Source organism: Argiope bruennichi, chromosome 4, assembly GCF_947563725.1.
Source record: "Argiope bruennichi chromosome 4, qqArgBrue1.1, whole genome shotgun sequence".
NCBI lineage: Eukaryota > Metazoa > Arthropoda > Arachnida > Araneae > Araneidae > Argiope > Argiope bruennichi.
Window position 1 is genome coordinate 121,447,892 of NC_079154.1, and position 24,116 is coordinate 121,472,007.

The 24,116-nt window shown below is 29.5% G+C and overlaps 1 protein-coding gene across 3 annotated transcripts in view; it reads left to right on the forward strand.

The window, feature by feature from the left end:
- The window catches only part of LOC129965826 (uncharacterized), a 67,903-nt gene that overhangs the window by 13,261 nt on the left and 30,526 nt on the right, over positions 1-24,116 (forward strand). The window contains exon 1 of one of the 3 annotated variants that reach the window (XM_056080037.1): positions 22,416-22,898. The exons of 1 other annotated variant lie outside the window; for it this stretch is intronic. In XM_056080037.1, coding sequence (XP_055936012.1) covers positions 22,688-22,898 — 211 coding nt within the window. In that variant the 5' untranslated portion in view covers positions 22,416-22,687. Of the gene's footprint in view, positions 1-22,415; positions 22,899-24,116 lie in introns of those variants that run through there. One more of the 3 variants, XM_056080038.1, reaches the window with a different exon arrangement.

A 24,116-nucleotide genomic window follows, 5' to 3' on the forward strand; every position in this document is an offset into this window, starting at 1 on the left:
CTTTGCTGATCGATTTAAAAATGTCTCTTGCCCTTCTGTTAGTAGCCTCTTAGCCGATGCAATTAACAGAATAATTGCATCGTTGTCCGGGGAACACCACGTGGAGGTGGGCTACTCTCGTTCCCCTCCCGCCAACCCTCCCAGCACTGCTGCGCCATCCGCTTTTCAATTATCTTTCGACAAGATGGTGGACATTCGTTATCTTACGATGGACGCAGCCTTTGGCACCTGATGTTGTGGTGCGCTATCAGATAACAACACTTCAATTTATGCGATATTTAGTTTTTAATAGTCACATTCGTTATATGAAAGTCAATGTCGGGAAAAAGTATTTTTTGAGTCACTCTTCTGCAGTGATGTTAGTGAAGAGAAGCTCCAGATGCAAGAAATGAAGGCAGGTGATAGATGTGAAGATAGTTATTAAGGCTATTGCTTGAGTTTGAATGTATGGATACTATTGGTGCTTGCAGTTATAAAATTTTGTTACTCATTCCAATAAAACTCCGCTGGATGCAATAAACAGTTCAAGGCCAGAAAATACAATGCGGAGTGACAAAATTTAGAATTTTTTTTAGGCTAGCTTGACAGGCAGGCCAAGCCCCTGGCACATTTTAAACACCATTACGGACTGAACAGTGGGGATAGATTTGCGCTCTGGTGGTTTCAAGACATTAATGTCCAGTGCAGTGAGTCCAATGTCACCTAGTTCTGGTATTATACAGAACGAGTGGAACATCATCAGAAAATTATAAAGAAATAACAAAGTGCCCAAAAAAATCGCAGCAATAGTTACAATCATTGACAAATCCATATCAAAACTTTCAATATGCAATAAGAAGCGCAGATTAAACAAACAACTCGAGTTTCAAAATCACAAATGATTCCCAACAGAAAACTCCAACTGCTGTCTTCATTGTTTATTCTGTTGCTATATTTTTGATATTATTGGCCCTTTATTCATAATATGTATTGTTACAGTCAATAATAGCTATTACAATGAATATTTCCATTATTTTTTAAAGACGATTTGTTATAATTTAACAATGATAACTTTGTTGGGAGTGGTAGGAAGTGGCTGAAATGAAATGGACATTAATATTTTGTACTTTATACAATTAATTTCGAAGTTACACGACTTTTAAATCAGGAATTTGCAAAACAATTCAATAACATAAACATTACCAAGAAAAAAAATATTCTTTATGAAAATAAGTGGGAATAAAAAGGATGTAGAAAATGGAAATTTTTTATTGGTTTTAAAAACTGTTTAGATTTCTCCTTTTTCTTCTCCTTGATGCCAATACAGCTGTTGAACATGCTTTTATTACTACTTTCTCCTGTGTGAAGTATACGAAGAGAAATATTGCAATCGCCTAAAATATTTGGCCACAATGTTTTGATAAATCTTTGTTTCAATTTTTTCTTCATTTCCTTTGCCCTGAGTCTGGAAAACACATTTTCGTGGACACAATCATTCAAAAACTCAATATGATAGATGGAAGAAATTTGGGGATGTAGTCCTTACACTAACATTACACATGTGTATCAAATTTCTCACAAAATACGTCTCGTGAAAATCTAGTGCCGCGGTGGCCTGGTGGTAGGGTCTCGGCTTGTAAACCGTAGGGTTTCAGGTTCGAGACCCGATTCCACCAAAGAACCGTCGTGTAAGGGGGTCTGTTGCACGTTAAATCCGTCATGCCAAACGTCCTCCCGCTGGTGTGATGTGGCGTGGAGAGGGGGTGCCAGCTCAGGTGCCGTCCTCGTCATTTGACCGCGGATCAAAATGACGAGGTCCGTCCCAAAATAGCCCTAGAGTTGCTTTACAACGGGACGTTAATTTAACTAAACTAAAATAAACATGAAAATCTATTTGTACGTATATAAGGACTTAAAAATATCCAAGAATTAGGAAACAAGAAATTATCGTGCCTCTGCGTCATATGGGCATCAGATTATCGTTTCTCAAACTTGTAAGCTAAAATTAAACTTTTTAAGAACGCAATAGTTCGATGCGGGAAATGCTTGTAATCCACAAACACCTAAAACATTCTTAATTGGATCAGTAAAGCATTAACTTTTTGAAACGAGAGATATCATAGAATTAGATTATGAAAAATAAAAAATTATAATTACTTTTTAAAAATGATAGGATTAAATCTAGAATTACTTAATTAGATATTGAAGGATACTATAACACTTGACAATTTAGGTAATCATTTATCATGGATGAATGTATCTTTTTCCGTGCTGTTTATGAACCAAGGTGCGTTTTCAGGCGATCTGAAAAGCTAAAAATATTTTCTTCTAATATAATGTGGAGGCCATAGTGGTCTCATAGAATAATTCCTATTTCTTGATTAGAAGATGGGTTGTTCAAATTTAGATTCCTTGAACGTTTTGCTAAAGTGAATACAAAGTAAATACATGGTGAATCGAGCATATTTTAACCGGTGTAGAGTGGAAATTTGAAGAAAAGGCTGCTTGTTTCCATGTCAAATTTGAACAAGGTTTAAAGTTATAAAATTCGTGTCAAAATAGTACTTGTGTAGATTCAAAACAGAAAGTTGTTGTCATTAAATCTAAACTAATCTAATGTGACGCGAAAAAAAATAACATTTTAGAAATAAGGATTTTTTCAACAATTCGAATAAATATATCGAATTTGGTATGGGATTTTGTGGCTACAGGGGCAGTTTTATGACAATTTTTTTTGTTTCAATCAGTTGAGAAAAATGCGTCTGAAACATAAATTCAATTTTTGGATACTATTGTGGGGATTAATCCCATGCCAGGTATTAATCCCCAAAAAATCTCATCAAGGATCACACGGTACAGTCAGTAAAAATGCTAAATAACTCCTACTTATTGTGTGCTAATACTATGTAAGACATTATCTCTCATCACATTTAGAGAATCTAACTGTACATTAATTAATTCCATACCCCCGGGGGGGGCACCTCGGAATGAGGATGAGATGCTTCCGGCATGGTGGTTGGATCTCGCCACATTGGAGGGTACACTAATAGGTAGGGGATCTGACTCCTCCCATCGATGACGGGACGTACTTCCTTCGAGGATGGTTGTACCGTGGCCGGTGACGGCCCTTAGGACTCAACCACAGTTCCCACCAATGTTGCTGTTGTGGCGGTTTTATGGTTTAAATCCGTGTGCCTTCGTGGCGGGTCGGAGAGTTAGATGGTTGTGCATTAATTCCTGCGGTGAAATTATAGCATTGCACTGTGTAAATAACAAGTAGAAACTTTCTTCCGTTGTTTTCAGCAACAGTAGAAAATCACACGGTTTACATTTCATTGCAATAATGAAAGCATAGTTTAAACTCTAATATTCTTTTTTAAAAAAACAAAACTCAGAGAGAGGGATGTGCATGAAAGTTAAATTGGCAATAATAAAATGACAAAAAAAAATTGAATTTTTGTATGGAATAAATATTATTTTTGCACAGCAACATTTTTGAAGGTTATCGCAAAAAAAAAAAATAACAAAAATCTTGCTTAGTTTTTAAAATTTCAAAATAATATAGCTCCGAATTTCATATTTTGCTCTAAAATATATCTGAATAGACTTTAGTAGCTCTAACATAAGCCAAAGAAACTGACCTGTAGAAAAATAAGACATACACATTTTCCTTTATTACTAATTGAGATTATTTTAAAATAAAAGATATTATACTGTTCATTGAGGTGCATTCTTTGAGATAGCACTTAAAAAGGATAGTTATACAATTTCCTTTATTGTTTAATGCGCATGTTTTGTTCAAGCCACTTAAGTTATCTGTTGTGGCCCATGATAAAAAGCCTTTCAATATCATGTGATTTTCTGATAAAATGTTGTTATCATGAGAACTATAGAATATACAAAAAAAAAGTTAAATCACTTTTTTTAAGTAAACCATATTACACTAAGTCTTTTTTTCCTTTTTGCCAGCTTCTGAAATATTTCGTAACTTGAGTTTTGTTTCTTTTTAGGAGCATTAAAGCCTCGAAGTTGGCTTTCTCTTTCGATTTCTTCTGATTTTAATGACAATAAAATTTGATAATAGCAAAAACTGATTTACGAATTTATAAAAACAATGAATACAGTATTTTTATATGTGATATTTATTGCAATAAGAATTTTTTTTTCCTTTCGCACTTTGGTTGCATATCCACTCTGAATAGAACCAATTTTTTGCAAACATATTAATAGGTACTTCAAAAACCTCAGACTATAATCTCAAGCACATTCAGATATCAATGTAACGTTTTCAAGTTTAGGTTGTTCTTTGTTGCTTGCAAGTTTATCTATGGAAAATCCATATCCTATCTATTCAAATTAAAGAAAGAATAAAAAAAAAGTACTGCATAAGTAGATTAAAAATTCCATTGCATATTTGTAATGTCATCTTTTTCAGATAATAAACTAGTCCAAAAATGATAGTCTCAGATTATAAGTAACAGATATTATTAACTTGTATGTCCACATGTCCGAACTCACTCTTTTATTTTCAATCATTTCTCCAATTATTCCTATAGGCCATTCATTATTAAATTTATGAATCTACAAAGGGTCTTTTTAGACACATATTAATTAGTTTTCTTTTGAAAGATTGATTTCTCCTTTTGCCATTATTAGATAATAGATTAAACAACAGACAGACTTATGTACATCTATCATTGTCCTCGAGTTCCTAAAATCCATATTTTCTATATAGGAAACATAAAAAAAAATCTATTTTAAATGCATTTGATTTAAATATAAATTAATTTTTATGGACTATTAGTGTTAAACCCCTAGAAATTACAGACATTCTATTTGCTCCTGAACTTTTTGATATATTTGAAAGCTAAATTACATTAAGGCCGAGGTAATAAAATTTCGTCATTGATAATTGGTAGATAAAGTTTGAAAACAGATTTTATCAAATCTCTGCCACATATTATTGCCTAATAATCAGTAATATAATCGTATACACTATGTTGTTTGGAATATAAAGCATTGACAACGGTTCAATACCCCCATTTTTTTCCATCAAATGACCTCAAAAATGTAAAATGTTTTTTCCATTAATTTTTTAATTAGCATATTTATTTAGAAAATCGAAGTAAATTTGAGCATTCTTCTGCTCTTATTCGTAATACAGAACTTAACGCTTTTCTTTTGTTTGTCATTTTGCATATGTATGAGAAAATCTGACTTATAACATTTCTTTTATTTTTTATGAGAAAACTAGATATCATATTAAAAAATTCTTATTTTCATAATAATATCAATGCATTCTAGAAAATGTCGCATCGTGATAGAGATCCCTGTGCAATTAGAAGTGAAAGCACTTCAAGAGATTTCATGGAGTTAATTTTAGAAAATGTGATAAATCTCAAAATCCTCACAATGTCTCTTTTGAATCAAAATATTATTTTTTTTCACAATTTATTTTATGAAGGGAACAATAACAGATACCATTAATAAATATTAGGTAGCTAAAAATGAATGCTAAATTAAAACTACATCAAATTTCGGATCTTTCTAACAAGGAAATTATTTTTCGCTAAAAATCAGTTATATGATGAACTTATTTCATTATTTTAATTAAAATCATTCCATAAAAAAAAACACTTTTTCGCAAAAGTCATTTTTAACATTAAATATCCTATAATGCCAATATTTAATGCAGCAATAATTATTTTAAACTATTTGCATTTATTAATTCATACAAAGCTATTTAATTGATTTAATAAATACAAATAGTTTTAAAATAATTATTTGCTAGATTTTAAAATTTAATTTGTATTAAGTTAATTTATAATATAATTTGTATTTATTAATTCATACATAATTACTTCATAGATTTATTCATATTTCTCAATCAACTTTTCTCTTTCCACTTATATTAATAATCCTATTTGTATTTATTAATTCATACAAAAACTACTTCATTGATTTTTTCATATTTTTCAATCAACTTTTTTCCACATTTATTAAGTTAATTAATAATACTATTAAGTTATTAATTAACTTAATAAATTAATTTATTAAGTTAATTAATAATACTATTTGTATTTATTAATTAAAACAAAGTTACTTCATGATTTATTCATATTTTTCAATCAACTTTCTTCCCACATTCATTTCATAACATTAAATAGCCCACAACATTGATACATAATATTTTATTCATCACTTCCTCATTCATTAGGCAGTTTCCACCGACTCTCTACCCGAACTTTAATCCTACCTCACTCAACGAGTTCAATAAAACCCAAGAATGATTTTCGTAACAAATTACGCAACTAAGAGCATCTGGAGGCTCTTAATCTCAAAATCACGCACACCTGCATCGTGTCGAATAGCAAACGAAAAGGAAGACCTGCGTGTCATTGAAAACCGAGTGCCATCGATAGGAAATAGTATCTGCACAAAGAGGCGTCCATGCGTGACGTAAGAGCTCCTAGAACTGCGCAGGTCGTAAACTTGATTAGCATTTTCTCTTAAGGAGATCCTACAAGGTTTTCCACTTAATTAGGGGTGATCGAGTGTTGATGCAGGTAACGGTTGAAGGCCGATGTAACTGTACGAGAAAAAGAAATGATTACTTTTCCCCCACACTTTTGACATGGTATTTCTTTTAAAGAGCTAACGAGGATCAATTGTGTTCCTTTTGTTTCTCTATTTGGAAACAAAGTGTTATTCTTTTTGTTAAAAGAAGAAAGTGGTTTGTTTTCTTTTTCTGGCAAAAAATGTTAGACGTTGAAATGGTTTTTCGGTGTTTTATTTTAGGTAAAGTCGAAAAAGTTTTACAAATCGCAATGAAATACAAATTTCTATTGCTTTTTTTTTAATTCATGATGACTTCTGATTGCGAAGTTTTTTAATATAATTTCTACTTTTTCATGATGGGAAACAGTATCTATGCATCGTAAGAAAAAAAACTATTCCTGAATGTGCCTTAAAAGAGTATACTTAATAAAGAAATAAAAAGCAAGCAAAAGTTCATTGATTTTCAACAAATGCTATATGTATATTTAAATGATATAAAAAATATAAAGTATTTTATATATCATAATTGCATAGAATGATTGCAATTTTTTTTTCAATGCAAATATTGGCAATGTGTAGTTACTCTAGACTAGACGAGAATTCTTGCACTCACAACAGTTTATTTCCACATTCAAGACGAAGACGGCACATAAATAAAAAATACAGAAAAATATACCAGCAACACAGTGCGGCCATGGATATCGAATTCTTTTTAAGGCAACGTTGCCATTCAATTTGGCAGCATCAGGAATAAAATGGGTTGACAGAAACAATAGTATAATATGAAATAATAACAATACATTGGGACAAAACCAAATATAATAAAAGTAAATATTATTAAAATACAAATATTGTCAAAATACAAACACATCCTAACAAAGTATAGTTGGACATTTTCATTTTGCCTTTAATATTATTTCAAATAACATATAATTGTATCAATAAGGACTAAATAGAACATGATTAATCTCACAGCAGCTATGAGCTAAAAAGAATTTCATACTTTTTTTTCATATTTCCATGTATATTAAAATTAATCGTATTCACATTCTTAAAGAATTACTTCTGATGCTTTATCTTTCGTTTGATAATCCAATCTATTTACTATTTATTTAAGTATTTATTTTCTTTATTTGTATTTCGTTCTTTTTGTTATTTATTTCTTTATTCTTTGTATAAAAATACTCACAGATCATTATTAGATAGTTGAATAATGGTATTAGTATCGATAATGGGATACGTCTGGTAGCTGATACTTGACATCTGAGTCGCTCTGTTTAACATGGCTCACAACTATTATTTATTAACTAAGCAGATTTTGATATTCAGATTCATTGTATAGATTTGCTGTGGGGATGATTTTTTTTTTGGTAACTCTCTGACCTACATCAATAGAGAGAAGAAAAAATGAAGTAATATTCATTGTTTTGTCCTCTTAATTTGTTATTACAGCATTCCAAAATCTCATCATCATCTTTGTTAAATTTAACTAACATTTCAGCTTTTCTAAAAAGTAAAACTTGCCAATATATTAATTCATACGAGTTAACCAAACAAATTTCTAAGTCTTGACTCAATGGAAAATAAATTTTAATAAAAAAAAGCTTTTATTAAATTAAGGATATAATTAATAATAAAACGCATCATTCATAAATTTTACATCTGAATTAAGATTTTTAATAAAAAATGCCAGGTTCACAGCACTTAAAATCATAAATATAACGATACATGCATTTAACAGTCCTGTTTGAAATATAACAGGACTGTTAAAAGCATCTATCATATTAGCAGAGAGAAAGATTTGATTAATGATATTGCCCTTAGTCTCGATGGTGATGAGAGAAAGGTTTGTTGAATGTACGTAAAACTTTCTATTTATACTCATGATTCTCCAAATATAACATTGAAATTATTTAATAAGAATGAATTTTATACTTATAATAAAAATTTCCCTCAAGTGTGTAGATGTATATCGTCAGGTAGAAAATCAGTATAAAAAAGATGACCAATCACATTATTTTGGCTCTACTTGCCTGTGTTAACTTTTTCTGTAAATTTAATTTTAATAAGAATCATTTTCTAGAATCCACAGTGTCCACAGAATACTTGAGATATTTATGAAGTGCCGGTTATTTTTGTTTCGAATTGTAACGTCTGTAACTAACTTAATTTTAGATTGTAAGTTTAAAATTACAATTATTCAGTGCAAAAACCACATTCATGGAACACAGTTAATGGGTTAAAAGAATATGAACTCTTGAAATGGGATTAATAACATTTTACCTTTCTTGCACCACTTGACTCTATGATATCAGCCGTAGAGTCTCTTCCTATTTAAAAAAAACCATAAGCTCTTGAAATAAAATCAGCACATTTTTTTATCATATTATCATGCTAACCATCAATAACGCCTATTCTTATTTAAACGAACATGAACTCTTAAAATGTAATAAACAGCATTTTGAAAAAGAACGATTATTTTTGAGACAAATAGCAATACTTGTGCATTTGCTTCTAGGAAAGTTAACAGCCATTAGAAGCTAGATTCGATTTCTGTTTGGATTGCGGTGCAGAATCTAGTAATACTTTATAAAAATCCAATAATTTTAATTAGAAAGATTTGTTTACACCCTAATAGAATAGAGAATAAAGAACACCCAAATATTGCTTTATTTTTCATTTGGCCCACAGTCTAGTCTCCACCGATGTTCTCGATGTTTATTCCTTTTATTTACCGTTTTAATGAAACCCATTAAAATGTTTTGATATAAAAAATTAGGAGTATTTATTCATTTATTAAAGTTATATATATTGTTTTATATCGTATTTTATGCGACTGTGGCGGTCTGTAGAGAAAATTTAACGTCAGTCGCCAGTGACTGACACCGGCCTAACGGAAAATTCACTGACAGTCACCGATGACTAACGTGGCAGTTAAAGTGTTAAATTTTTAATAAATGAATAATAAAATGACCTTATAATAATGGTTGATTGAGATTTATAGTAATTTAAACTTGTAATTCAAAAGAGCCAAAAAATTAATCAGATATTTTCATAGCTTAACTGTCCACTTGAGGACAAGCTATTTGTTTTTACACATGGTAACGAGATATGAATCTATTATCACGCCATTCAATGTTAAAGATATAAAAACTAAAGAACTATCCATATCTTTATTAATATTAACTAATTAAAGAATAATTGGAAGATTTCACATAAATTCCTTACACCCTATATTCACATGGATGCACTTTTTGAGGCTTTCAATAAAACGACAGAATTACTGGAATGAATTTCTCTGTCGCTTTTAATTCTTCTTAACCGGATTAAACTTGCTTGAGAAATAAAAACATCTTGCGTAGGAAATCAAAATGTACTCTTAACGTTATTACTTTTCCCACACTTCAGAAAGATATTAAGCAATAAAATTTCATTTTATGAAAGCAAGATTTCTCTTTACTCAACCATAAACCCCGTATTTTATTTTCTTTGTCACCTCATATGATGCACTCATTTTTTGCGCAAGCTCTCTTTAATTCAGTGAATAAAAGAACAGAGTACTATCATCTCAGCATGCATTGCAATATAACATCAGTTTTAAATACGGAACTAACTGCGAATTTCGCGATAGTTTAAAGAATTTTAAGAGAATGAGATAACATTTAAGAGAATCATAAGCAGTAAAAAAATTCACACACATGGGTTCTAAAACGACTGAACTTCAGAAAGGTCGTTAAGAGAAAAAATCACATGTTTGAAAACAAAGCAGGATCAATGTGACCAACCGAGAACTGGTTAAAACAAACCATTACGTGTTTGAATTTTGCTATCAGTATGATAAAAAATTAAGTAATACAAGTGTTGATTAGCACGTGTGGTAGATTAAAATTAGAACAAATAGGAGATTATTACCCCCTCTTTATCGCAGAAAGTGTTTCAAAATAAAATTGATATTTATTTAGTTTGACGATTGCGAAAGTATAGAAACAGAAATATTTGCAACATAATAAAAGTCTTTCGAAAAACTTTTCGAATTCGTAATTTGCATTTAAACATTTAAAATCGTTTACAGTATTTGTAAATAATCATATGATTCGGAGTTGTCACATGTATATCAAAAATTCTGTATTATATTTCATGAATAGATGCCATAAACATTTTGACGAGATTCGAATAAACAAATAAATATCCGATTAAAATTCGATGAAAATAAATATTAAAAATTTGAGTAAAAATCTTTTATAATATTCGCAATATTTTCTTAATATTTTACAAATAAAATGTATTTAATAATAGGTATGCAAAGAGATAAGATTACACATATTAAATTTATTCGTTTGCTAAATTAAAAGCAGCTCTCAGCATATTAGAAGTCAAAGTCCGATTAACCACTCTAGGGGTCTTTATACAGTATAAGTTTCCTTTCTCCAACTTTTTTATTGATTTTAATATTAATTTCTGTATAAAACAATTTTAAGTAATAAATATTGTTGAAATTGAAATCACAAAATACATTAATTTCGGGTCACCTCCAGAAAGTTTGTTTAGTATCTCCTTTTTAAAAGGATTCAAAGTTAAAATTTCAAAGTAATTTAAAAACAAAACAGTCAAAAAAGAACAACAAAACTTTTTAATATATTTTAAATGCTATTTAATAACAGGATCAAACTTTTTAATTACAAAACAACTTATTTTGTTATAATTATAAAACAATATAAATTTCAAAAATTTCAAGAGATAAAAAAATTCGGAATGCTGTTAAAAAATGTTCTAAAATTTATATAATACTTAATTTTATTTTAACATATTCTAGTTACAATCCTTGTAAATTAAAATTCTCTGAAAAAAAAAACATTAGGAAACGTCTGAAAAACTTTGAGCACCCCCCCCCCCAATAGCTACAAGGCTTCTAAACAATAGTCTAATTTGCGAAATAATTAATCAATTAGAAATATTTAGAAGCAAGAAACTAATTGAATGAGATTTGAAGCTGAATACTGGACCTTATTATGAAGAGCTTTTCTAAAATTATGGGACAAACTTTTAGAGAAGGTCAGAGGCACAAAGAACAAGTCAAACTATGCTATAGAACTTGGATCGCAAACACAGGAAGACCATTGCAGGTATATTTTTTATGTCATTGAAGTAAATAAAAGCAAAAAATATACCTTCTAAAATGTACAACATAGATTTAATGGAATACAAATTTGCAATAACATAACTAATAGCCAAACAACAAGTTACTTAAATAAAGCATTTGAAGAATATATCATAACGAATAGCAAGTCCTTTGATCACTTAAATTAAGTACTATAAAGATTTTTTTGTTATTGATTCTGCATGTTACTTTCCATCATCTGTAGATATATCCTATGCTGTTTGTTTACGATTTGTAATTTTATTACTTCCATCCACAAAATTTGTTCCATGATTTTAGAAATACTCTAATGTGTTACACTTTTATCAATCAATTTTTCTCATTCATTTGCAACAAAAAATTTAGTTCTTTCTTCTCGTTCATTTTGCAGTCCCAGGATAGATTAAACGATTTTCATGGTTTCATCAATATGAAATATGAAGTCAAGAGGGTATGATGAACTGTAAAGAAATGTTAAAACCATGAAAGATATGAAACAATTTATATGGTTTCATGAAGATAGAGATCTTCAAAATCTGTTTTTCTGTTGTTGTTGTTTCTTTCATCACTTTTTTTTCCCAAAATGAGAGCGTCTTCAATTGAGATACTAATGCATGTTTTGTTAACGTTCCTTAAATCCAAGTTCTGAAACTCCAAGATTTTATTTCTGTTGCGATATCAAATTTCTAAATCTTAAAATTTTAATTTTCCGGTTACTGTCCCATTTATAGCTTTTGAAATCTTCAGCTCACTGTCCCAGGTTGTTCTTAAGAAGCGGGTTCTTATTTTGAACTTTAATAACATTCCTTTCCTTATATCTTAATAAAGATAAATATCCATATCTGAATAATAAAACTCATTGTGGCTATGTATAAATATATATTACCCATGATAAAAATACTGTCAAAATGTTAAGTATAAAAATTCTTGATTGAATATTTAATTAATTCTTAATTGAATATTTAATAAAGTTTGAATTTTTGATAAACTTTCTTAATTAAAGTTTTATCAAAAATTCAGACTTTTCTCCATTTCGAATTACTCTATAGCTATTTTTTTAAATTTCTCTTTTATTTTAATATTTATTCTCACAGTGTTTTTATTGATTTAAAAGTAATGATTTAACTAAATTTAGAAGCATACTTAAATCAATCTCTGAAACGAAAAGAATTTTTCCTATACTCTTTCGCATTTGCGAACAATATTTGCTATAATAATATAAAAATATTAATAACTTATGGAGAAAATTAGTTATCGGGAGTTTTAAAAGTCATCTGATTCAATGATATAATTAAAATTTAATTTTAAGTAAAAGCGTTTTAGATGATAAAAAGATTTTCTATATTATAATATTTTATACACAAGTTGTTTTATGTTAAAAACTTTTTAATTTAAGTAATATTCGATATATAAAATCCTATTTCCGTAAACAACCAGAGTATATCAATTACATATGTATATATAAGTTTTGATTCAAAATAAGTACTTAAGATACCGAAGCACTTAATTTCTTTTGAACTATTTATTTTATTGTTCCAGATTTTATTACCTGAAATCTGAAAGATTTTTTTAAAATTAAGATACAGCAGAAGCCGATTTAGTCATTCATTTTTTAATCTATAGTTATCTGTCAATTATTTAATTAAATCACACTTTAGGTGTGTAATATTACAGAATCATTTAAGAATCAGACAAGAATCATATAATCCCCAAACATCACCGTTATAATATTATCAAAACAACTGATATTTCTAAAAACTATTCGTTATCATAAACCTCAATATTGGTCTAAAGAACGATCGCTGAGGTAACTTCAACGTCGTCACTAACCTTAAATTATTTTCCTTATCTATAATGAACTAAATAAATAGAGATTTTATCTTTTATATCTTTTATAACGATTTTGATTATATGTCTTCAATAAACAGAATTTAAGTATTTGGAAATCCAATGAAACTAAAGCTGTAATTTTCTTATAGCATTTTTCCTTAGATAGAATATAGTACTTTTTTCGTATTGATGTGGCTGGATTTTTGTCTTAAAGCTGTAATTATTACCTAAAATCAGCAGAGCAAAATGGTAGTTATAATTTTATTAATTATTCCACTGATTTCTGGCAGATAAAAACAAAGAATGTTTAAAATTTAAAGAAAATATTTCAGACAAATACAAACATTTGTTTTCATGCATGTATAAAGTTTCAAAACAATATAAATAGAAATTATCTTTAAAAATATTACAAATGTCACGTTTCAGAGAGCAATGTAATGTTATTAATTTAAACGGAATTCTATATTGTTTATAGAGTAATTTTATCTAAATATTTTACGAGGAAAACAAATTATGGAAATTTTTAATGTTTCATTGTTGCTCAAACATTCCATTCAAAGGAAAAAATCAAATTAGCGAACAGAAAACACTACAATTATGGATTTTTATATTACTTTGTATTTATTGACAGTCATATAAAAGCAAGAATTACCACAGAACCAAATATAAAACATGTTGAAACTAGTGGAATATTTTAAATAGACTTTGAGCTCAAGATTCTTCTATAAATCAAAATAATGTAAATAGCATTTAAAGATAAAAAAAATTCTATAAATCGTGACTAATTTTCTATTGCATCTTTCGAGACAGAAGACAATAACAAACGATAAGTCTCGCAAATATGTTGGTAGAAAATAGAAAGCTACTTTCATTGTCTTTCTGACAGCTAGAAGATAAATGCAAACGATTTTAAGTTTTTGAATAAAACGATTTCTGTTATTTGTTTTGACTGTAACTGTTCCTGTGACAGATCTTTTTTTATATTCATGTAAATCTTCTTAGCAAAGATATTCTTGTGAACACCTTTCAGTATCATGCTTAAAATATTGACTTCTTCGACAAAATATCTAAATATCGTGTTCTATCAAATGTAATAAGAGGCAAAATGAAGAATCAAATGCAACACATGCTCTTTACACTAAAAATGTATATTTCTATCAAATTTTGAGCAAAATTCGTTCAGAGGAAGTCTGTCTGTCTGGCAGTTCGAATATAAGTTAACACTATAACTTTAAAACGAAATGAGTTATATACTAGATAAAATGTGATGCAAATATATAACATAAATATATAACATAGATGCAAATATATAAAGTAGACAACTATAGAATTTTGAGTCCAATCCAACAAGAGATTGGCCGTCTGTTGGTCTCTACTTTCAGAAACATGTAAACGCAATGATTCAATTATATAAAATTTGGTAAGCGATTTTGTGATTAAAATTTTAGTTCTATGTCGAATTTTGATTCCAATCGATAGGAAACAACGCATCTAAAACACAAACTCAATTTTCTGATCCTATTAAATGCAGGAAATTAATCACCAAAAAAATCGACAAGGATCACATGATAGAATTAGTAAAAATGCTGAATTCATACCAATATCAATATTTCATGATTATAGCTCCTTAACGACATACTAAATATTTGCAGGTTTACTAAAGGTCCAAAATTTTATGTGGAAGGTGATAAGATTTTGTTTATTAGAGGGTATGCAAAAAAGTTTTGGAAAACCACTCCTTTCGATTAAAGCTTTCACTTAGAAAAAGTAATTAAATTCTAGCAAAAACATTTTCAAGTTTCTAACTAACCGAAAGTGAAACTGGTTGAACTCATTCTTCTTTCGTACTACTGATATCCAAGATTGTTACGTATCTTTTAACGGAAAATACAGATTATTATATTGTTATGTTGAATTTTTTTATTGGTAGATAACTTTAGTGGTTTATACAATCAATTGTCAACACATGTGATTCACAGAATTGAAAATATCATGCTCCTAGTGACGTTATTTGCTAGTTTGTAATATCATGCTCCTAGTCACATTAGTTGCTAGTTTGTTATATCATGCTCCTAGTCACATTAGTTGCTAGTTTGTTATATCATGCTCCTAGTAACATTAGTTGCTAGTTTGTTATATCATGCTCCTAATCACATTAGTTGATGATTTATAATTTCAAATATTACTAAATCGTTTGCTTAAAACACTGCTCTGAAATTTCATCGATTATTAATATAATTTGAAAAAAACTGGACTATTACTTTCAAAATGTCTATTTCCATCAAACTGCAACATGAATAAATAAAGTGATCATAAATAATTATTTAAAGGTGATATCATTCTAACAATGCAGAAAAATCGGGGAAAAGACAAACCCAACGATGGACGAAAAAGATAGAAATATTATGAAAATAAAAATCAAAAATATATAGTAACGTGATCGAAAACACGTTGAAAGTATTTTCAAAAAAAATTTAAAAAGAAAAGAAAAGAAAAATACTTTTCTTCTGTGATGAAGAATAATTTTGGATACGATATTTAAGGTAAATAAACAATTTATAAACATTGATAAATAAATACTGAAAATAAAACACTCTAAGTTTACAAAAGAAACTAAAATCTAAACTAGGGGGATAAATGTCTCTGACTGTAAATTATGACGTTCGTAGAAAAAAATAAATCTTATGTTTACAGAAGTGAACAAATTCTGTAAATAGTCAGAATAATGTGGTGTTTACAGATAACTTGTGTAAACAGTCTTAATTCAACTTATCTTGTTAAAAATTAAACACTGATATATTAAATATAATGTTTTACAGGCACATTTGCTAGTCCTTGGTTTAAACGTTTTATTTGTTTCATCTTATATTTTTACTTATACATCTTAATATGTAACTCTGATGTCCGAGAGTCAATAATGCATCAAATGGTCATACTATATCCCATATAATAAACTAAAATTCAGTCATTAACAGATAATATAATTATATACAGAAAGGAAATATAAGGCATAAAAATTTAGAATATCCCATGAAAACTTAGATGAACCAATTCGGCCGCACTTAATCATGATTCAAGTTGTCAATTCATTAAATAGTAGAGAAAATCACATAATTCACAGTTAAATATTTCAATAATTTTTGATACCTTTATATTTTACATGCCTTTTTTAACCGCTGCTTTAGTTGTATAAAATACTCACAATAATATGAGTATTTGTATTGCATTTCTAAATTGCAACATTTTATAAGCCAAATTATTAATAAACATTAATCATACTTTTTCTTCTCACACTTTTCTTTAAAGTAAGGGAATAACTGTAGGGCTATATTGATAGTATAAATCCTATCATGAGTGCCCTAATATATATAAACCAATATGATGATAACACCATTCAATAAACCCAAAAATACATGCATTGTATAAATAACGTATGACTAAAATTTGATCTCATATTTGTAGTAAATTTTGTTATAGATTAGTTTAGTTCAATTATATAAAGTATTGGAGCAACAGGTGAATGTTATTGAGACAAATTTCGTAATTTTGTCTACTTGTCAGATATTGAGGATCACGCCAGAACCAATGCTGCTAAACTTACAACTTTTCACACTGTATCGACTCTTTCGATTATTTTCAGTGAAGTATAGCATGATTCTGAGTGTCTTGAAATTCTTTCGTTTTATAATAAAATACAAATTACGTCTGACTTGACTAAGAAACTAAATGACTGACTGACTGACTAAGTACTACTGACTTCGACTAAGAAACTGGTGTAAAGTCTCGATCCAGTAAAAGATCCAATAAAGGGTAGCGTTATAATCAAATTCTTTATTTACACAAAATTACAGTTCATCATCTAGATTCTAGGTTAAATGAGTGATCAGTATTCTATTTGACACAACAAGGATAGTTCCTCGAATACTTTCGGAGAAACCTCCCAAGAAAACAGCTAACCGACTCTTAGCGTTCTAGCAAACACAGGCTTAGCTCCAGGGATCCACCGAATCCTCTCTGGTGGAATTCTCGTCGAACACTCCGCTCTCTCCGCTATCTTCCTCCGTCTCCACGAATCTCCCCTCTTTTCCAACCTCTTCGCACTTTTATTCTGTCCCCACCCTCATTCACATCGGACCATTTTCCCGGTTATCCAATAATCGTTCAACAACAACTTCACTGGTCTACCGTCGACCGTGGGAATCTGTTGAAGAGCCACCCTCTACAATGTAAGGAATGCAGGTTTACATCTGTTTCAAATACCCGTTTTGTGCAGGTCTGGTCCCTAATCTGGACTCACACTAATTGCCCAGATGTCCTTACTTTAAAGGGGTCGACCACCTGGCACTTCTGGAACCACTTACACTACGGTAAGGCGTCGCCATTGCTGATACTGCTGTCTGGATGCTAATTATGGAGCGTGGGAAAAAGAAACGTCACCATGGTCAAGCAGAGAAGAAGCTGAATCATTACACTGGTATTTAAGGTTTTAAAACAAAAAAAAATGAAAATAATAATAATTTCCGGGATTGTATCAAAGGGGTTATAAATTCACGTTTGCTTACATAATCACTCCTTGGTAGTGCAAAACACATGATTTAAAGAATCTTAGTGGACTTGCTCTTGGAAACTAATATGTTTCATGTACACTAGTACATAAATGTCTGCAACAAGTGCGCAAATGTATAGAAATTTTTTAGATTATAGAAATGGAAATTATTCGATATTCATCAGTGCTATCTCTTAGTGGTGGCTCCAGTTAGGGGAATCTGGTCCCTTTTCAGTTATGATCTATCCTCGCGATTGGGGCACAAAATATCTTGTTGACCTGGATTTTCTTCGAGAGAAATTTTTGCGGTTTTATCGCAACTATCAACTTTTCTTTATTTTCCGAGATATTACAAGATTTACTGTGCACATATGGATAGCTGAGTTCTAGGTGCTGTTAGGCAGAAAAGCCTTGATACCACTGTCACCAACATTTTTGAAGACCGTAGATATTGTTAATTTTGGTCACTTGTGCTGCAGTAAATCGCAAGATTTCAAATTCGATCTGAAGCATATGTGTCGATCTAAGCAAAATGAACAAGATGTATCTTAATCAAAAACATTATTGTAACTTCAACAGTAAATTTTTTCGGTTGCTGATGCATGTTACAAAATGAAGAAACCGATAATAATTGCATATTTATGAAATGAAGAAACTGTTAAAAATTATATGCTTGTCCACATGAGCATGTGAAAGTTCCAGGGCATTTCTAATTGTTAAAAAATTATATGCATACTGTTATGGTTCACAACAGGCTGCAAAATCTCATGATCTTTGGAGAGCATAACTACAGATCAAGAAAATTAGATTTGCATATAATAGAAAACGATTAAATGTATCTCAAAAGTCGAATTCAGCTGTACTAATGGTAGTAGAATTTGCAGTCATTTTTTTATATTTCATATTATCATACATTCATACATTTTCCAATAAAACATAATCAGCTTACCCATTTGTGTTTTATGAAATATTTTATTTAATTATTATAATTTAAAAGTTCTTTTTTTGCAATGTGAAATCGTCCGTTAGATATCTGGGAATGGGGTAAAACTGCATTATCTATTTGTAAATATTTAAATTAAAGGTTTTCTATGCTCTAAAATGTAAAAGCTTTATGATAAATGTAGTAAGAAAAACGTTAACATCTATCGTAATTGAAACTAAAAATTTAAAATTTGACTGTCAGATCCTATTATTTTTATATTTTGTTTGAAACTGAGTTACATTTTAAATAAATCTAATTAAGAAAATAGAATTGCATGATTTGAGATTACTTTGTGAAATGTGGAAATAATTATTTCTACAATCAATAAGTAGTAAATATGTGTGCATTATAATTATTTCTTTTAAAATGTAGTATACAATACGAAATAAACTATATAGAACCAAATTCTTCTTCAGATTTTGATAATATTTTTATATTCCTTTCATGCGACAGACTATTCAAAGATAAATTTTTAAAAATTTGAGATTGTTCTCATTACACCCCTCTCCCCGTACATCATGTCATGCCCCTCTATAAGATAGACTATACCTGCCATTCGTCAGGTAGGAGTGGTGTTACACTTCTGCTCTTTGTATTTATTGACAAAATAGACTAATAGGACTTTTGAAACCAGAGCAAACTCGGAATGAACCGACTTTTCCATTTTGTTATTTTTACTTGCGGTAGTTGAAAGCAAGAAATAAGTAGCAGCAAGTAATTCAATCACAATATTTTATACTGTAATATTCCGTAAAAGAATTTAGAAGAAGAATTTTCCAGAATATTACTGGAATATTATGGATGCTTGTATGCATGGTAAAATCCAATGAACATAATGCAGCTTGATTTAGAATCATATTCTAATATTTACAACGTATTTACAGATTCTTTAAGAAACAAGGAAAATTCGCAAAATTCCGGTTAAAATCGGGCTGTTATAAAGCGTACAAATTAGTCATTAAAGAATAGCCATAAACTTCGTGTAATAAAAGTGGCATAATTAAACTGAAAAAAATTCGGAAACGCCGAACGATGTTCTTGCGATTCTTTGTAACGCTAGATTAAATAATTAAAAGTAAGAAACCAAACGATAAATAAATAGCGCCATCTGAAGATGACGTCACTTCATAGAAATGCCGAACACATTTCTATATTTAATTTCAATCCATAGGATTAGAGATGTTTACTTATTAGATAATAAAATCTCAGTATTTAATCCATTTAATTGGCTGAAAGTATGACCAGAGAGAAGTTGAATTTAGTTTCGTCTAATTTCAGAACCAGCAATCTAAATTCATATTATGTGGGCAAAGCCACAATATAATGCAGTTAAATTTTTACTGATTTTTGTTTGCGTTAAATAAAATAATTTTTGAAACACACTTTTCTTACTCTATTAAAAAGCAAAATTTTGTATTTTAGTTATTTTCTACGTTTTATATTTAATTTATCATTTGTTATCCCAAATAATGAGGAATCTCAAATTCCTCACTAAATTTAGTCTTCAGGTAGAATTAAAATTTAAATAAATCAGATTGACTAACAATGAACTTTTGAAAGTATTGAAGCATTGCATTGTCATCAAAAACGCGCAAATATGCAATTGGAAAAACTCTTACGAATCAGAAAGTGAATAAAAAAATCGTTTACAAAATTAAAGCTTACATTTATGCAACAGCCAAGTTAAGTACAGCAGTACAAAAACTGATTACGAAAAATAAGAATAAAGATGCCAGTGCTCCAATAAAATTTAAATGGAACTCAAACTTTTGGGGAAAAGAAAAAAGATGAATTTTACATGAAAGACTTGGTTCAACTTTATATTGAGTTGTTTTTAATTCTCATTCATATGCAACGCTTAAGAAAAATCAAAATGCCTTTGCAATAAATTTAATTACTAATCATATGCAGCACCATAATAGCGTAATCTGTGAAATATATGGAATAGTAGATATCCGATTGAGACCTAATAAAAAAGCTTTTCTTAAGGTGTATGTACACACTTGAAACTTCGAAAATCGTTCAAAATATCGAATATATTTTTATTGCTTAATAATGTTCTCTGATTCTTTAGCTTTCAAACGATACCAAGATGTTGCCAATATTCCAAATATTTCTCGATTTATAATTATTTTTCTTGAGGTGCTTTCATTGAAAACGCTAGTTACGGTGTTTTTAAAACTCATTTTATGAAGAATGTTATTTTTCCACTATGTTGCTTCATTCAAACAATCATAACTCAACAAGAAACTAACCAAATACAGTTATTTATATATCAAAATAATCTGTATGAAATAGAGGAAGTTTTTTGCCTCAATCAAAGTTATATTTACAGAAATAAATTTTAATAGCTGTTTAAAAGTTAAAATTGCAGAAAAATCTCGCCTTTTCTATTCATCGTTGATGAAAAAAATGTAAAAAAAAAAAACTACATATTTTTATAACTTGATTGAGGAAACATGAAGACTAATATTAGGCATAATTTCCAACTAGAATTGTGTGTCTATACAAATTAGAATTTAAGATATCACGTTTCAAAAAATAGGCTAATTAGCTCATTAAATATTAATTAAGTAATTAATAATTGGTGTGATATGGTTTTTTCTCACTGAAATGAGTTTAAACACATATTAATAACCTACTGTAAAAAAACTGGATTTTTAAAGTTAAAATATTAAAAAAATCTTCAAGTGTGTATGTACACCTTAAGACAAAATTTTTATCGATAATCGTAAAAATAAATTGAAGGAAAATTTTGTTTAATAAGTTTGAAATCTCTATTAAACAGAATAAGAAGTCTAAAAGAAAAAGTGTAAAGAAAAATGTTAGAAGTGTAAAGAAAAGAAGTGTAAAGAAAAATGTTATTATCTTGTTTATATTAAATCATAATAACAAAAATGTAGTTCAGAACTGTTTCTATATATGTTTAAAGTCTTAAACAGCTGAATAAAATCGAAGCTTTTGCGGAAACAAAAGAAGGAAGAATGTTACTACGTTTACTACTAAAAGAGTTACTGCCTCTTCTATTTATATGCATTCTCGCTTTTCACTTTTATGGCATATAACTTCAACACCTCAAAATTAACCTTCAAAATCCGTGATTAATTTAACCAGACCTTGTGTCACTCTATCTCAAATTTTATGATCTAAAACAAACACGATTGTTAATAAAAATGTGTAAATAGATCTTCGTCTGTTTGCGGTAGAAAATATGTCTTTTTCACGTATATGCCGACGTCATTCACAGTAGTTGTTAGCATTCTAAAGACAGGGACAGCAAAACAAAGAATCATCATGGGTTTGTTGAGTCAACAATAATGTTCCGCCTAGAAAAAAAAGTTTCACTGAACTTTGTATGAGACTAGGAAATTTCCCCGGTAACTATGGGTCTGCCATACAGTTGCTAAGGCAAAACTGATAAGATCATAAAATATCAGTGGAAGGTATCAGTTCTTCTATAAGCGAACAAAACACCCTGCAGATGAGAAGCAGAAAACGTTCCTTGTTATCTCTGGGAATGTCATGCGTGTCTTGTGCAAAATTTCGCTCCCTACTAGTGCATTATATTGTCAATTTTAAAATTTTGATATTTGAAATTTTCTTGTGAATTTGTGAAGCATTTGTTTATAGTTAGTAAGATTCTGAAAGCATAATGGTGTGCGGCGAATATACAACGAAGTTTACGGGTTCGATTCAGCTTTTTCTGTGCGTTATTTTTATTTTAAGTAGCATAAGTTTTGCCGCTAATGTGACTTTTGCATTTGAAGAAGAATATGTGACATCAGAAGATGACAGTAATACTATTCAAACTTTCAAGATTTCCAAAGCAATATTTGGAGCATTAAGGTGGAAATTTGGAAAAAGTATGAATTTTTCATTTTTTTTTTCTATTATTGCAATATTGTTAAATTAAAGCCATTGAAACGTTATGATATAATTTCTGTTTCTAATTCCTATTTTATTCAATGATCATCTCTTTCTAATGAAATTTTTATTTCTAAATGAACTTCCCCTTTAGTTTCGTTTCCAGACAGTTTCTCCTTTAAATAAAGTATATCAACTTATTATCAAGTATATCTTATTACATCAAGTAGTATATATCGAGTATATCTTATTTAAAATAACTACGTTTATATTCTGCTACCTACTCTAATATTTTTGTTCCTTATAAAAGTTAATTAGCTTTAAGTGTTTTTAATTTAATAGGCTTTTACAAATTTAATAATTTATTTGACACCGGCGTCATGATCTAGGCCTCCCAGGTTCGAATCCTGGTTCGGGCAGTTGTTGTTCTCTTCCTTGTGTTTTTTCTGTGAGGTGCGTGAATAACCCCCCCCCCTGTGCAAGCGAGTGTGTGTGTTCTGTCTTCATTTGAGCTAGAAGTTAGACTTCTACCCTCGGGTGCTCAGGGGTCTTTACCCTCAGAAGCTACTGCGCAAAATTTGGCTTAAATAGTCACACGACAAAAAAAAGTTATTTGATAAATTTAATACTGAAAGTCGTCGTCATAAATCTAGTATTTTAAATTGTTTAAGACAGACACGGGCAATCTTAAACTATTCATGAGCTTCTGCTATATGTCATAGTAAGCAACTCTAAAAGATTATAAATAGTCTAGTAATTGGTTACTTTATGGAAATGCATATTTCCTATAAATTTCGAAAAATTATTTCTTCAGAATTTTGCAAAATAACAAATTATCAGCATTTTAACGAACGCATTTCCTTTCAATTTCCATAACAATTTTATATTTCAATACCGCTTCTTTAAATAATCATTAGTTTTGGATAATTTAAATTTGATTTGCTGGCTGAGTGAAATGTTAAACGATTAGCAGTGGTTTTGCATAAGTGGCAAAGAATCCTGCTTCTTTCTTTATTTATTTTTCGAGTAAGTGGTAGATAAAATCTGTTATCTCTTTCGACCACCTGTGGATTTACTTTTCGGGTCTTTCCCCTTTGTCGCCTAACCCATCCATCACATATGAGATGATTGTAAAGAGAAGGGGAGTAGCAATATCTGTCGAGTGACCGGGAAGATAAGTATAATGCAACAGGTGTATTAGAAAAAAATCGTTTGGT